Source organism: Rhinatrema bivittatum, chromosome 4, assembly GCF_901001135.1.
Source record: "Rhinatrema bivittatum chromosome 4, aRhiBiv1.1, whole genome shotgun sequence".
Lineage (NCBI taxonomy): Eukaryota > Metazoa > Chordata > Amphibia > Gymnophiona > Rhinatrematidae > Rhinatrema > Rhinatrema bivittatum.
The window spans coordinates 249,742,819-249,757,235 of record NC_042618.1 but is presented as its reverse complement, the minus strand read 5'-3'; the positions used below and the strand labels follow the sequence as shown (position 1 = coordinate 249,757,235).

The following is a 14,417-nucleotide window of genomic DNA, read 5'->3' as shown; positions in this document are numbered from 1 at the left end:
ACCATTACTAAGAAGAACCGCTATCCGCTACCATTAATTCCTGAACTGCTTGACAAACTTCAGGGAGCTCGAGTATTCACTAAACTGGATTTGCGGGGGGCTTACAATCTGGTCCGGATCCGTCCTGGGGATGAATGGAAAACTGCATTCAATACCCGGGACGGGCATTATGAGTACCTGGTCATGCCATTTGGGTTATGTAACGCCCCAGCGGTATTCCAGTATCTCATGAATGAGATTCTTCGTGAACTATTGTATTCTTGTGTTATTGTGTATCTGGACGATGTCCTTATTTTCTCGCAGGACTTGAAGTCTCATCGACGCCAGGTACGACAAGTACTCCAGATTCTCCGAGAACAACACCTATATGCGAAGCTAGAGAAATGTTTATTCGAACAGGATTCGGTACCATTCTTGGGATATGTTATTTCCGCTACCGGGTTCAACATGGACCCCAAGAAAGTGTCAGCAATCCAGAAATGGACACAACCTATCGGATTAAAAGCCTTGCAGCGCTTTTTAGGGTTCGCGAACTTCTACAGACATTTCATCCCTGGATACTCACGTTTAGTAGCACCATTGACGGCCCTAACTAGAAAAGGGGCAGATACTCGACTCTGGCCTCCCGAAGCATGTCAAGCGTTTCAAGACCTAAAGGAGGCGTTCCTGACGAGGACATGTTTACGCCATCCTGATCCTTTGCGTCCATTCATAGTTGAGGTGGACGCTTCTAGTGTGGCTGTAGGGGCGGTTCTGTCTCAATACTCCAGCACGGGGAAGCTATTACCATGCTCATACTTCTCCAAAAAGTTCACTCCTGCAGAAAGCAACTACGGAATTGGTGATAAGGAACTACTGGCCATTAAATTAGCTTTCGAGGAGTGGAGACAATGGCTGGAGGGAGCCCAGCATCAGGTCACCGTATACACTGACCATAAGAATCTCGAGTTCCTAGCACAGGCCCAGCGCCTTAATCCTCGGCAAGCTAGGTGGTCTCTTTTCTTCAGCCGATTTGATTTTATTCTGAAGTACCGGCCTGCCGCTAAGAATGTCCGGGCTGATGCCTTATCACGTAACACCATTTTCGAAGAAAAAGATGACCCCCCACAGTACATTATCGATCCGGCCCGAGTTCTCCTTGCTGGCACCAGTGTATCCACGCAAGGAAGGGTGGTTGTTTCTCGACGGGATCGTAGAAGGGTGTTAGAATGGGCCCACGACTCCCTTACGGGAGGTCACGCCGGTCAGGAGAGAACATTAACTCTTTTGAACCGATACTATTGGTGGCCACGAGTTCGGCAGGATGTGCGAGAATATGTGGCGGCATGTCCGACTTGTGCCAGACAGAAACCGCTAACTGGACGGCCTTGGGGTCTTCTTCATCCTCTGCCCATACCCACAGAACCTTGGACCCATATTGCCACAGATTTTGTAGTGGATTTGCCCCCATCTGATGGCAACACGGTAATATGGGTCACCGTGGATCGGTTCTCTAAGATGGTGCATTTAGTTCCGCTGCCTAAACTGCCATCTGCACCAGAACTAGCAGCCTTATTTACTCAGCACATCTTTCGAGCCCATGGTCTTCCGCAGAGCATTGTCTCCGATCGAGGACCACAGTTTACGGCCCGCTTCTGGCTCGCTCTGTGCAAGAAATTCGGAGTACAGTTGAATTTGTCCACCGCGTTTCACCCACTGAACGGATGAATCGCTCTCTCAAGACTTTCCTTCGGAGCTTCATTTCAGAACGTAGGGATAATTGGGTTTCCTTACTCCCATGGGCCGAGTTTGCCTACAATAATCACATCCATTCAGTTACAGGGCAATCTCCGTTCCAAACTGTCTTTGGACGACATCTTCAGTCTCCTGTTCCAGTTCCGGTTGAAGTTCCTTCACCAGCGGCTCAAACTATGGCCGCGCAACTTCATCAACTCTGGAAACTACTTCAACAACGACTCGCTACTGCTGCTCGAAAAGCACAGGACACTACCAATCGTCATCGACGTCCAGGCCCTGAATTGTTGCCTGGGTCCAAGGTTTAGTTAAGCACCAAGAACCTTCATTTTCCAGGATGGTCCCGCAAGCTAGCTCCCAAGTTTTGTGGACCATTTCCTGAGGCAGAACGGATAGGCCTGGTTTCATATCGGCTTCGGCTGCCTTCAACCCTACGCATCCACAATGTGTTTCATGTGTCCCTCTTAAAACCTGTAGTGTACTCCCGTTTCCATCGCATCACTCAAGATGAGGTACCCGCTTCAACACCTGCAGATCCGGTGTACCAGGTACATGAGGTGAAGGATGTGCGCTTCCATAGTCGGCGCTGGGAGTACTTACTTGCCTGGGAGGGTTGTGGTCCGGAGGAAGATTCGTGGGAACCGGCACGGAATATTCTTGACAAGTCTCTGCTGACCCAATATCACCTGGACAATCCTGGAAAACCTGGTCCTCTTAGGAGGGGGCGTAAAAGGGGGGGTACTGTTGCGATTCCAGTCACTGGGGCAGTGACCGGGCCCTTACCTCCTTCTGAGGCGCCGCGATTCGCCGGTCCCCGAGCCTCTCGAGCCGCATGGCAGCGGCTGAAAACCGCCGGTTCCTGGGCCTCCCAAGCCGCATGGCAGCGGCGTCTCCACGAGGGAGACGCCGCCGAAGACTCCGCCCCCTTGGAGTGCCACGCGTGCGCGCGAGGACCGCCGTTTTATTGGTGCAGCCCCGGATGTCAGAATCCGCCTCCTGATGACGTCAGACGCCAGTAAGGGGGATTTAAACCGAGCCCGGGGATTCTATCTTTGCCTAGCAACGAGGTCACTTTCTGAAGTGCTAGTTGCCTCCTGTCGGTTCCTGATTCCTGCCTGCCTGCCTTGTATTCTGCTTGCTTAATCGTTGGTTCCTGTTTGCCGCCTGCCTTGATTCCAGCTCGTGATTTTGACTTTGCCAGTTTGCCGCCTGCCCTGATTTCTGCCTGTGACTCCGACCCTGCTTGACTGCCGCCCGCCTCGACTCTGGTCCGTGACTCCGTCTCCGCTGCCAGCCTCCAGTCCTGACTCAGCTCCGTGACTTCACTTTGCCTGTTTGCAGCCAGTCCTGACTCCGGTTCACACTCTTCCTGGGTTCATCAGTACTTCGCCTAAGTCCCAGCTGTCCGGGTCCCTACGGGCTCCTCCTGGGGGGACCTCGGACTTCCAGGGTGAAGACGCCTAAGCCCTAGCGACCCGGGTTTCTACAGCTCCTCTGGAGGAATCACGGGTTTCCAGGTGAAGCTCGTCAGCCCAGTGTGTGTTCTGCCTCCCGGTCGTCCTTCCTGGCCGGCCGGCCCAAGGATCCACTTCCCGGATTGGATAGTCGTAACAAAACATTAATAAAATATTTCAAAACAGGCACATCAAATAATTTTCAATAACTAAAATAAGGATAAAAAAAATCCAAAGTGCTCCATATCTGGGAACTTTGGATTTCCAGTCACTCTGAGACTGTCATGGATTGGAGGGGGGGCACACAAACTTTATCTTCCCTCTCACATACACATACTCTCTGATACACACATGTTCATTTTCTCACACGCTCATAAGCTCTCTTTCTCTTACTTATTACACACACGCGCTCTCTTTCTTTCTCACACACACAAACAGACTGACACACCTGCAGGTACTTTCTCCCAAAGTCACAGGCACACTCTCACACATACACACAAACAGGCTCTCTAACACGCTTACAGCCGCTCTCTGACACACTCATAGGCAATCACTCGCTCACACACACATACACAAATAAGGTGTCTGAAATACTCTTGGGCACTCCCTCACGTACTCTTAGGCACTCTTTCACACACACACAAATAGGCTCTCTCACACGCACAGGCACTTTTTCTTTCTCTTCACAAACACATAGGCTGTTACACAGGCTTTCTGTGGGCCTCTCCCTTTCTTCTTCAGCCAGCTACAGGGGAAACGCAAGTGTCTCTGCAGGTCTTCTTCAGCTGCCAACTGCAGGACAAGTGCTGGTGGCCAAGCAGGATCTTTTCTTTTGCTCCACCAATGGCTGAAAATGCGGAGACCCTACGCATTGAGGAAGAGACTTGGGGCATGGTCCCCATGTGCATGGTGCCAACGATGCCCGTTTAGCTCTATGATTGGGATTAACCTATTTCTTCTCTCTCTCTCTCTCTCTCACAGGTGGGAAAACAGTCCATTACTCACATATTTAGGAATTGTCTTGGGGAGAGTAATCTTAGTAGTTCTGAATAAATCTTCTTAGGATCAATAGGGTTGCCAAACTAGGAAGGTGGAGTTTTTCACTTGATCCACATGGATCTCCTGCTTACTGTGGAACGGTGCTTCCTCGCTGTACTCCTGCTGCTCCTATGTCTGGCTTACTTCCATTTTTCCTGATCCAGAATCCAGGGCATACCTACAAAGAGTCTCTGCAGGTACCGCCCTCCAAAACTTCCTTCCACATAACTTATAGAGATAGGGCTTTCTCCACAGCAGGACCCACTCTTTGGAACTCCATACCAACGGAACTTAGACAAGAACCCTGCTTATTGACATTCAGAAAAAGACTCAAAACATGGCTTTTCAAACAAGCCTTCCCAGACTCAGACTAAAAATAATTCTCTCTGATTTTCAAATTCCAAGCAACAATTTTCTTTTATAACCATCCTGATAATCTTCTTCTAAACTTTATAAACACCCAGTATCTTCATTACTTATGATTTCTTCTTTATTATTAAAAACTGCATTTTTGAACTGAACAACTCATTGTAAATTATACAATTAAATTTTTTTTTTTTTTTTTTTTTTGAAAACTTTACCTTCTACAGGTTTATACACCATGTTAAAGTTACTATCTTTTCTTCTTCTTACTCCCAGTTGCATGTTTCCTTGTTTATTGTAACTGCATTTATAATATGTATATTAAATATTTGTTCTTGGTTCCGGTTATTACCCCATTGTTTATTGTAAACCGGCTTGATGTGATGTTATCACGATTGCCGGTATAGAAAAAAAAATTAAAATAAATAAATAAATATATTCTGGCTATTAAACTTGCAGTCTCCAAATTCACAGGATTTTCCAAGCTACAACACAGGGTCCTTTCTCATAGGGGCTCCCCATTGTCTTTCAAGCAAGAGCTACTGAATGAGTACAGGAATAACAGCTGAAAAGTGAATCCAGGAAAAGGAAAATTTAAAAAAAATAAAAAAAGGGGGGGGGGGGGGGGGGGCTTGACTAGTGAAAATGTTCACGCCTTGTTTATCCCAAAATATTATGGTGTTAGAAATGTCAGGATAAGAAAAAAGTTCTTAGGAACACCTGAGAAACAGGAAAGTTGATTTTTTTTTTTTTTTTAAAAGAAATGAGCTAGTACTGCTGATTTCAGAGAGGTCTCAAGTAGCCTCATGCTCTAGAAGAACATTCTTCCTCACTGTTTGTGGCCAAGCTCTTGCCAGAGCTTTTACTCAACTCCCTAACAGGCAGACAGGCAGCTGTGGGGGAAGGAGCACAAAACCCTTACTGGTATTTCTTGCTGTTGTGGCAGAAATGAAATGTATTGAAGGAATCTTGGATTTTAAAAGCAGACACACACACACACGTTTTAAAAAGATGCAGAATTATTTGTTTTTCCTATGTGCATATTTTCATTCCTTGCTTTGTCTTCTGCTGTTACACACATTTATTCTTTATCTGTACACCTGTGCTTTTCTTTTCAGTTTTTGTGTAATTTTTTATCATTTCACTGCCCTCAGTACAAACAGCAAGATATATCTGCATATTACTATAATAACTTTCAAACTATTGAGAGTTCCTTGCCATTTCATTATAGTTACATATCTATGCTGATGCAGTAGCACTGAATTTGCTCAATACATCTTTATTGCTACTCCTGAAATGTGTAAAGAAATTTGTTCTTTGGTTGGTTTATCTGTGCTGAGAAATTTCCTTTAATGAACACAGACTATTCTGTGCATCAGACCGTACCCAGTGTGTGTGTACCCTTAATGAAGTTTTTTGGTCACCATATGAAAATATTAATATTTGCTCCTTTTTTTTCCCTCCCTACAGCTGTGTATGCCTAAAGGCCTGTCTTTCAGGACTCAAGCGGATAACAAAGACCCCCAGTTCCACTCATTTATAATTACCCGGGAAGATGGTTCTCGTACTTATGGATTTGTGCTTACTTTTTATGAGGAGGTTACGAGCAAACAAATCTGCACAGCCATGCAGACTTTATACCAGATGCACAATGCGGAGCAGTACAGCAGTGTCTGTGCCTCCTCTTCATGTAGCATGGATTCCCTAGCCAGCAGTATTGACGAGGGAGATGCAACTTCCTTAGCCAAGCTTCGGCGCTACAATTCTTATGATATTAGCAAAGACACTCTGTACGTATCAAAGTGCATATGCCTGATTACCCCTTTACCCTTCATGCAAGCCTGCAAAAAGTTCCTCCTGCAGCTTCACCAGGCTGTTACGTCTCAACAACCTCCTCCCTTACCCTTGGAGAGCTACATCCACAATGTCCTTTATGAAGTGCCCCTTCCACCACCAGGAAGGTCATTAAAGTTTTATGGTGTCTATGCATCAATTGTTTGCCAGAGGCCTGGTCCAAATGAACTTCCGTTATCGGACTACCCCCTTCGGGAAGCCTTTGAACTGCTGGGGTTGGAAAATCTTGTTCAGCTCTTCACGTGTGTTCTGCTGGAGATGCAGATCCTCTTGTATTCACAAGGTGAGACTTGCTTTTTGCATATTTCTACTTAGATATCTTATATAATCCATAGCAATATCATTCTTAAATAAAAAGTCGGAGGCTTTGGCAGGGGCATTACTGTTCCCAGGTTTCAAACCCGTGCTAAGTCAGAACAATTTTGCTATGTGCTACCTTGGCAAAGGTGGAAAAATATTAAGAAAAGGTGGATGCCAGCCAAAATATTGGGGAGCTAGGAAAAAAGTTTCCTTCTAATTTAGTCTTTTTGCTCTTGACAGTTTTTTTTCCCTTTTTTGTGTTCTCTGTTTCTTTTGCTTCAGTTAGTTTTGTTTTGAGGGTTTGGTTTTTTTTTTTGCTCTTATTGCTGTCCCTTTCTCTGCAATCTTTTCCCTCTAGTCTTTTCCCTCCCTTCTCTCAACTCATTTCCTGTCTTTTTCCACTCTGCCTTAACCTCTCTTGTGTGACTCAGCCTCGGTGGTAGCTTCTCTTGGCCTTAGGCTGGTGATAGCTGCCGGATTTTGGATGCTAGAACCCCCTGGCACTTGGGATTTCCCCTCACCCCTGTCAACATGGCCAGTAATGCTGTGTATTTTTCTGTTCAACAAATACTGAAGCATACATGAACTGATTCAAGTCAAATGATCAAAGATTAAAAAAAGAAAGAAAGAAACGAGTAAATTTCAGTAAGAATTTAATTTAGCTAAGACTTTTTCCTTGGTAGCTTAAGGCAAGTTGCATTCAGGTACAGTAGGTAATTCTCTGTCCACAGGAGGCTTTTACAGTCTGTTTGTACCAGAGTCAATAGAGCGTGAAGTGACTTGCCCAATGTCACAAGGAGCATGAGCAGGATTGGACCCTGGGTTCCCTGCTTCTCAGCCTGCTGCTCAAACCACTAGGCTATTGCTCCAGTCTTTATTTTTTACTTTTAAGTGTCCCTTACAAAGGTAAAACCTTAGCAATGCTTTCAGTTTCTGTACTGCACTTTTCCACTTTGCTAGGTAAACTCCTTTCTTTATCTACTCCATTACTGCAGAAAGAACATAGTAACAAAAATCTGGATCTCTTTTTTTTTTTTTTTGTATACATGGTATCCTCAGACAGATAAAAAGTCATACAAGTCAGGCTCAGTGTAAGGATGTTGAAAACAGTTTGTTTCAAATATTAAAATTCAGGCTGCAGGAGACTGTTACTATAAATGCTAATCAAGGTCTATGTGAACGTTTTTTGGAATTCCATCTTGGTTTTTAATTACTTTGTTCTATGGTACACATTATTGATTTGTAAATGCTCATTCAGCACAGCGAGCAGACTGCCTAATCCTCACAATTCCTGCCTGTTCTCCATTAGAAGGCAAAGAACAGGCAGTTCAGTATATATTAATTATCCATTGAAGAGTAAGTTTTATCACACATTTAGTGGCAATTTGCCCATTAGGTTGTAGCAAACAGGATAAAAGAAACTCACCAATTGTAAATAAACAATTGGGTAAGATCTGGTATCTTTATCAATGCAAAAGATTGCAGATGAGAGGCACTATGGTCTTGTCTAGTATCATGAACTATGGATGCCTTTTTTACTTTGTTGAGCAAAGTATTATGGTTGCCTTGTTAATCCATTTGAATATGTAGAAATAAGGGTCATCAAACAAGTTGAGGGGTTTATTTTGTTTATTTGATTGTCTTCTAGACTGTTTAAGCAAAACAATTGTAATAAATTGCATAGTAACAAATATAATTTAAAATAAAATAGATAAGACAAAGCTTAAAAAATATAAAAACAATGAAACATACATAACATAATAGAACAAAATCATGAAAGAAAAAATACTTTGGGGTAGATTTTAAAAAAGAGCGCGATCGCGTACTTTTGTTCGCGCAGCAGGCGCAAACAAAAGTATGCTGGATTTTATAAGATACGCGCATAGCCGCGCATATCTTATAAAATCCTGAATTGGCACGCGCAAGGCTGCCGATTTTGGGCAGCCTGCGCGCGCCGAGCCGCGCAGCCTGCCTCCGTTTCCTCCGAGGCCGCTCCGATTTCGGAGCAGCCTCGGAAGGAACTTTCTTTCGCCCTCCCCTCACCTTCCCCTCCCCTCCCCTCCCTTCCCCTACCTAACCCACCCCCCCGGCCCTATCTAACCCCCCCTTACCTTTGTCCCTCGATTTACGCCTGCTAGAAGCAGACGTAAATCTACGCACGCCAGCGGACTGCTGGCGCGCCGTCATCCAAGGCCTCGACCACACTCCCGGGCTGGCGCCGCGTCCCACCCCCGAAACGCTGCATCATTCGGCCCCACCCCTGACACGCCCCTTGAAAAAAAAACCCCGGGACTTACGCGCGTCCCGGGGCTCTGCGCGCACCGGCGGCCTATGCAAAATAGGTGCGCTGGTGCGCAAGGGCCCTGCTCGCATAAATCCGGGTGGATTTACGCGAGCAGGGCATTTAAAATCCACCCGTTAATATCTTGTATTCATAAATGTGCAAAAAAAACTGAAACTAAAATAAATAACTGAAATATGCCACAATTCTCGGAGCAATGAGTTTCACAGTAGTGGTCTAATGATGGAAAAGAAGGCACTAACAAAAAAAAATCATTTTGAGAATGCAATGTCCACAAAGGGCAATAGACAGAAGCTAAACTGGCTAAATAAACAGCATCCTTCTCCCTAATAGAGTTAAAAATAAAAATTAGAACCTTACATTTCATTCTTTAGAACAAAAGAACATAAGAAAATGCCATACTGGGTCAGACCAAGGGTCCATCAAGCCCAGCATCCTGTTTCCAACAGTGGCCAATCCAGGCCATAAGAACCTGGCAAGTACCCAAAAACTAAGTCTATTCCATGTTACCATTGCTAATGGCAGTTGCTATTCTCTAAGGGCCGGATTTTAAAAGCCCTGCGCATGTAAATCCAGCCGGATTTACGCGTACAGGGCACTTGCGCACCGGCGCGCCTATTTTGCATAGGCCGCCAGTGCGCGCATAGCCCCGGGACGCGAGTAAGTCCCGGGGCTTCGTAAAAGGGGCGTGTCCGGAGCGGTTTGGGGCGGGCCCGGGGGTGTGGTCGAGGCCTCCGGACCAGCCCCCGGGTCGAGTGATGGCGCGCCAGCAGCCCGCTGGCGCATGCAGATTTACGCCTGCTTTCGGCAGGCGTAAATCTGCCAACAAAGGTAGGGGGGTTTAGAAAGGGCCGGGGGGGGGGGGGTTAGGTAGGGGAAGGGAGGGGAAGGTGAGGGGAGGCGGAAGGAAAGTTCCTTCTGAGGCCGCTCCGATTTTGGCGTGGCCTCGGAGAGAACAGGCAACGCGCGCCGGTTGCACAAATGTGCACTCCCTTGCGCGCGCTGACCCCAGATTTTATAAAATACGCACGGCTACGCGCGTATCATATAAAATCCAGCGTACTTTTGTTCGCGCGCGCGTAAATTTATAAAATCTACCTTTAAGTGAACTTAATAGCAGGTAATGGACTTTTCCTCCAAGAACTTATCCAATCCTTTTTTAAACACAGCTATACTAACTGCACTAACCACATCCTCTGGCAACAAATTCCAGAGTTTAATTGTGCGTTGACTAAAAAAGAACTTTCTCCGATTAGTTTTAACTGTCCCCCATGATAGGTAATCAATGCAGTTGGGCAAGTACAGAAGTAATGTGTTCTCTTAATTTAGCATGTGATACTAACTGCACTGCAACATTTTGCAGCAGTTGTATAAAGCACATAAACAATATTTGGGCAGGCCAATGAATAAAGAATTTCCATAATTCAAAATGGTTAAGACAAAAGCCTGCATTAAAATCCTAACATCAGTATGTGGTATGAAATAACAAAAATGCCTCAGTAGTTTTAATTAAAAAAAAAACAAAAAACTTCAAAACAGAGCTAATATGTGTTTTATAAGTCAGGGCAGAATCAAAGAAATAACTCAAATTGCGAATAGAATCGGCAGAAGGAATCAACCTACCCCCAACCATCACCCCCCTGACATGGGATGGTTTAATTCAATAAGGGCGAGAAGGAAAGGGCAACGGGTAAAAAGGCAATGCAAAAAAGGCACCGTGAAAAAAGACGTGTTTTAATAAGAGCGACGTGATGGCTTTTTGACCATTGTGCTCCGCCCCCTCCCCCGTTAATGTAGTTTCACGGGGGGGGGGGGGGCATCCCCCCCGCATCCCCCCAGTCAGCGATCCAGGAAGCGATCGGTCTGGCACGTCAGCTCCCGCCACCGGCCGGCGCACGCCCTCTCGAACTGAGGAAAGGGGCAGGCTGGGGGAAAGGGGGGCGGGCTTTCTGTCCGGGTTTGTGTCTGGAACGGCGGCGAGCAGTAAAGGGTAATGGGCGCGCCCTTATCAATCCTCACCTCTATTAAGGTGAGCCTTTTTGTGGCGAGCCCTTATAAATCGCGCCCTTTTTTTTTGCCCATCGCCCTTTAATGCTCACCCTTATTGGAGGATACCACATGGGAGGAGGGCAGAATTACGTGAAATCCGCAGCATCTCAGCCTTTTTCAAGTTTAGGAAAAGTTGATTAGTCAACATCCAGGCTTTTGTTGCCTCCAAAAATTGGAAAATCAGTTTCATTGTCACTGAAATATCAGAATGTACTGGGGTGGGGGGTGAGAGAAAGCTGTTTATCATCTGTATATACTTTGAAAAAGGAAATTGCTAAATCAAGATATCACAAAGAGATCGTAGATAAGTATTAAACAGTGGGGCTGACGAAACCGACCCCTGGGGAATACACCCTTACAAATTACACTACTCTGACTGTTTCTGGTCAACTTTAACTTAAATTGATTGCCCTGCAGATATTAAATAAACAAACTATGGACTTGGCCTCTGATACCCAACTCCCATGATATATGCAATAGCCTATGAAAATATGAATATGTATCAAAGGCGGCTGGGAGGTCTAAAAATAGGGCAATGTGGTTTTATGGAGTAAAAGTCAGTTACAGAGACCAATAGAGTCTATGTACTATGACCATTCCTAAAATCACATTAGTTAACATTAAAGATGGAATGTATATAGCAATATTGAATAAGCTGAGATAAAACAGCTTTTTCAATCATTTACGAATAGTTGGCAGATTTCAGATAACCAGCACAAGCATCAGCCCAGAAGTTTCCCTTTTTAGGTACCGGCCGTACTACAGCCTTCTTAAAGGCATTTGGGAAAACACCTTCTTGCAAGGAAAGATTAAACATTCTAACAAGAATATCCCGAAAATGATCTTTGCCCAGGAGAAGAATCCCTAGAGGACATGGATTAAGAGGGCAATTAGAACGCCCCAATTTATATAATATCACCTCAGTCTCCGATCCAGAAACAGTCTCCAAATATCCCAGGAGTAGATTACAGATTTGGGGGGATGGGGAGGGTGGCATCACAAATTTGTGCAGAAGTATTCTGAGTGTCTAACGTCAATAAAAGCATAGATACCTTATTAACACAAAAATGTGCAAAAGCCTGAGTCAGAGTAATTCTTATTGCTAGCAACTCTAGGAGACTTATTCAAAGATTGCACAATATGAAACAGCTCTTAAGGCCTATTAAGAGAATAATTAAACTGCTGTACATAATATTCTTTTTTTTTTTAACTTGAATAAAACAACTTCTCTAATTTCTGCAAGCTTCCTTACAGCTTCATTATTTGTCCTCAATTTAGTCATCAGTGTTCAGCTCTATGTATATCCCTTTTTTCTTCTGTTAACAGGAAGGTAAATCATGAACCACAGAACCGTGGCCTTCTTACTTTATAAAGCTGCCATAGGAGAAATAGACTGCAGTGTAGTTGACAAAGAAAAAGTGAAGGAATCCACCAGCTTGTTCACAGAGTCAAGGACTAATAAACATGAATCATTAGTCCATGCTTTACAAAAATCCTCCCAATTTAGATGACTACATCTTGATTTCCATATAATGGGATAAGGTAATTCATCCATCAAAAATGGCAACTGTAATTGAAACCTAAGTAAATGATGATCAGACCATAAAACAGGAAAATTAGTCCAAAATATGACCTAATAGATGGGAGAGGAAATCAACTGGATAAGCTGCAAAACTGACAATAATAGCTGCAATAGATGTAATAAGCTAGTAATAGATGTATTAAGTTAAACCAATAAAAAGGTATTGTCTGCAGCTTGCTTGTTGGCTTTATGTTTTATCCAATAGTGAAAAGCCTCCTTGCCTACGAAGATTTTCTTTTCCAAATATTGTACTTTATTATAAATGAAATAACTTTAAGCAGATAAGTTAGCACATTTAACTTGCATTCCTATCTTGTATCAAAGTGCAATCTTTTTTGCAAGTATATGGTCTTAAAACAAGTAATAGTAACACAAAAAAGAAGCATAATATGTGTTTACACTGTATAGATACAGTGTTCCATTGTTTGAGCAGACAGATGTATAAGAACATAAGAAATTGCCATACTGGTGTTGCGGGAGCGCTAGGGAGCGGTCCTGATTCTGGGGTCCTGATTCTGGGTTCCAAGGCGCGACTGCAGAGAGGAGCTCTGTGGAAGCACCGAGGCAGGCAAGATGTGTCCAAGCATGGGCGGACAGGCTGACCACCGGAGCCGTAACCTCTGCCGAACCTGCACCCTCCAGCCACTCAATAGCCCTTTTGGACCTGCCAATTGGAAATGGCAGATGCGACAGGATGGACAGAGGTCGAGGATAGGCAATGGTACTGGCACTTGGAACAAGACAGGAACTCTGAGACTTGGACAAGGTTTGAAGACTTGAACAAGACGAAGATACTTGGAACTCAGACGAGCCGAGGACGTTTGGAACTTGGAACTCAGAAGAGCCGAGGACGCTTGGAACTTGGATGCAAGATGCTCAGATGTGAATGGAACTACAGGATGCTCAGACCTGGACTCCGGATACTCAGACAAAGGCTCAGGAAACTCTGACGTGGACTCAGAATACTCTGAGACCTAGACAGGCACTGCCCCTCAGGGCGCCCTACACAGCCAATGAGGGCTGTGTAGGGCGCCCTGAGGGGCAGGTTGTGTAGGGCGCGCAGTCCAACTGCGCGCCCTACACAACCTGAAGAGGCTGGTCACGGACCACGCAGAGAGCGGGACATGCACAGGACTGAGGCTTAGGACAAAGGAGTAATCTGGGCAGTGCTCTAGGAAGGATCCAACCGGAAGAGGGTTCCAGCCACCGGGAACAGACACCAGATCGATACAGATTTACTCCCAGGAAGGTCAGCTGGAGACGAGATCAGGTGCGAGGCAAGGCTGAAACTGGAGCTAGGAACTAGCAGTACTTCAGGAACAGAACTGGACAAAGGACATCAGGATCAGGACTCGGAGCTTGGAACATCAAGATCAGGACTTGGAACTTGGAACATCAGGACTCAGAACTTGGAACTCGGAACATCAGGTTCAGGACTCGGAACGTGGAAACTTCAGCACTGGAACGTAAGGCATCAGATACAACAGGACACTGGTACCTCTGGACGCCAAGACATCAGGGCGTCTGGACATCTAAGGCATCTGGACATCAGGGATCTCTGTAGATGGGGACAACAGGGACATCTAGAACACAAAGCATGGAGCAACACATACTTCTGGACCGTGGACATCAGGACTAGGAACATCCGGAGACTGGACATCAGACGACAGGAACATCGGGACGTCTAGATACATGGACATCTGGACTTCAGAAGACTAGGAGACTGGATCCGACGAGAGAC

The 14,417-nt window shown here is 45.2% G+C and overlaps 1 protein-coding gene across 3 annotated transcripts in view; it reads left to right on the top strand.

Moving 5' to 3' along the window:
- Window positions 1–14,417, top strand: part of DENND5B (DENN domain containing 5B) — a 476,583-nt gene that overhangs the window by 164,739 nt on the left and 297,427 nt on the right. For all 3 annotated transcript variants that reach the window (XM_029600012.1, XM_029600011.1, XM_029600010.1), the window contains one exon: window positions 6,060–6,726. In XM_029600012.1, the coding sequence (XP_029455872.1) occupies window positions 6,060–6,726 (667 nt within the window). The remainder of the gene's footprint in view (window positions 1–6,059; window positions 6,727–14,417) is intronic.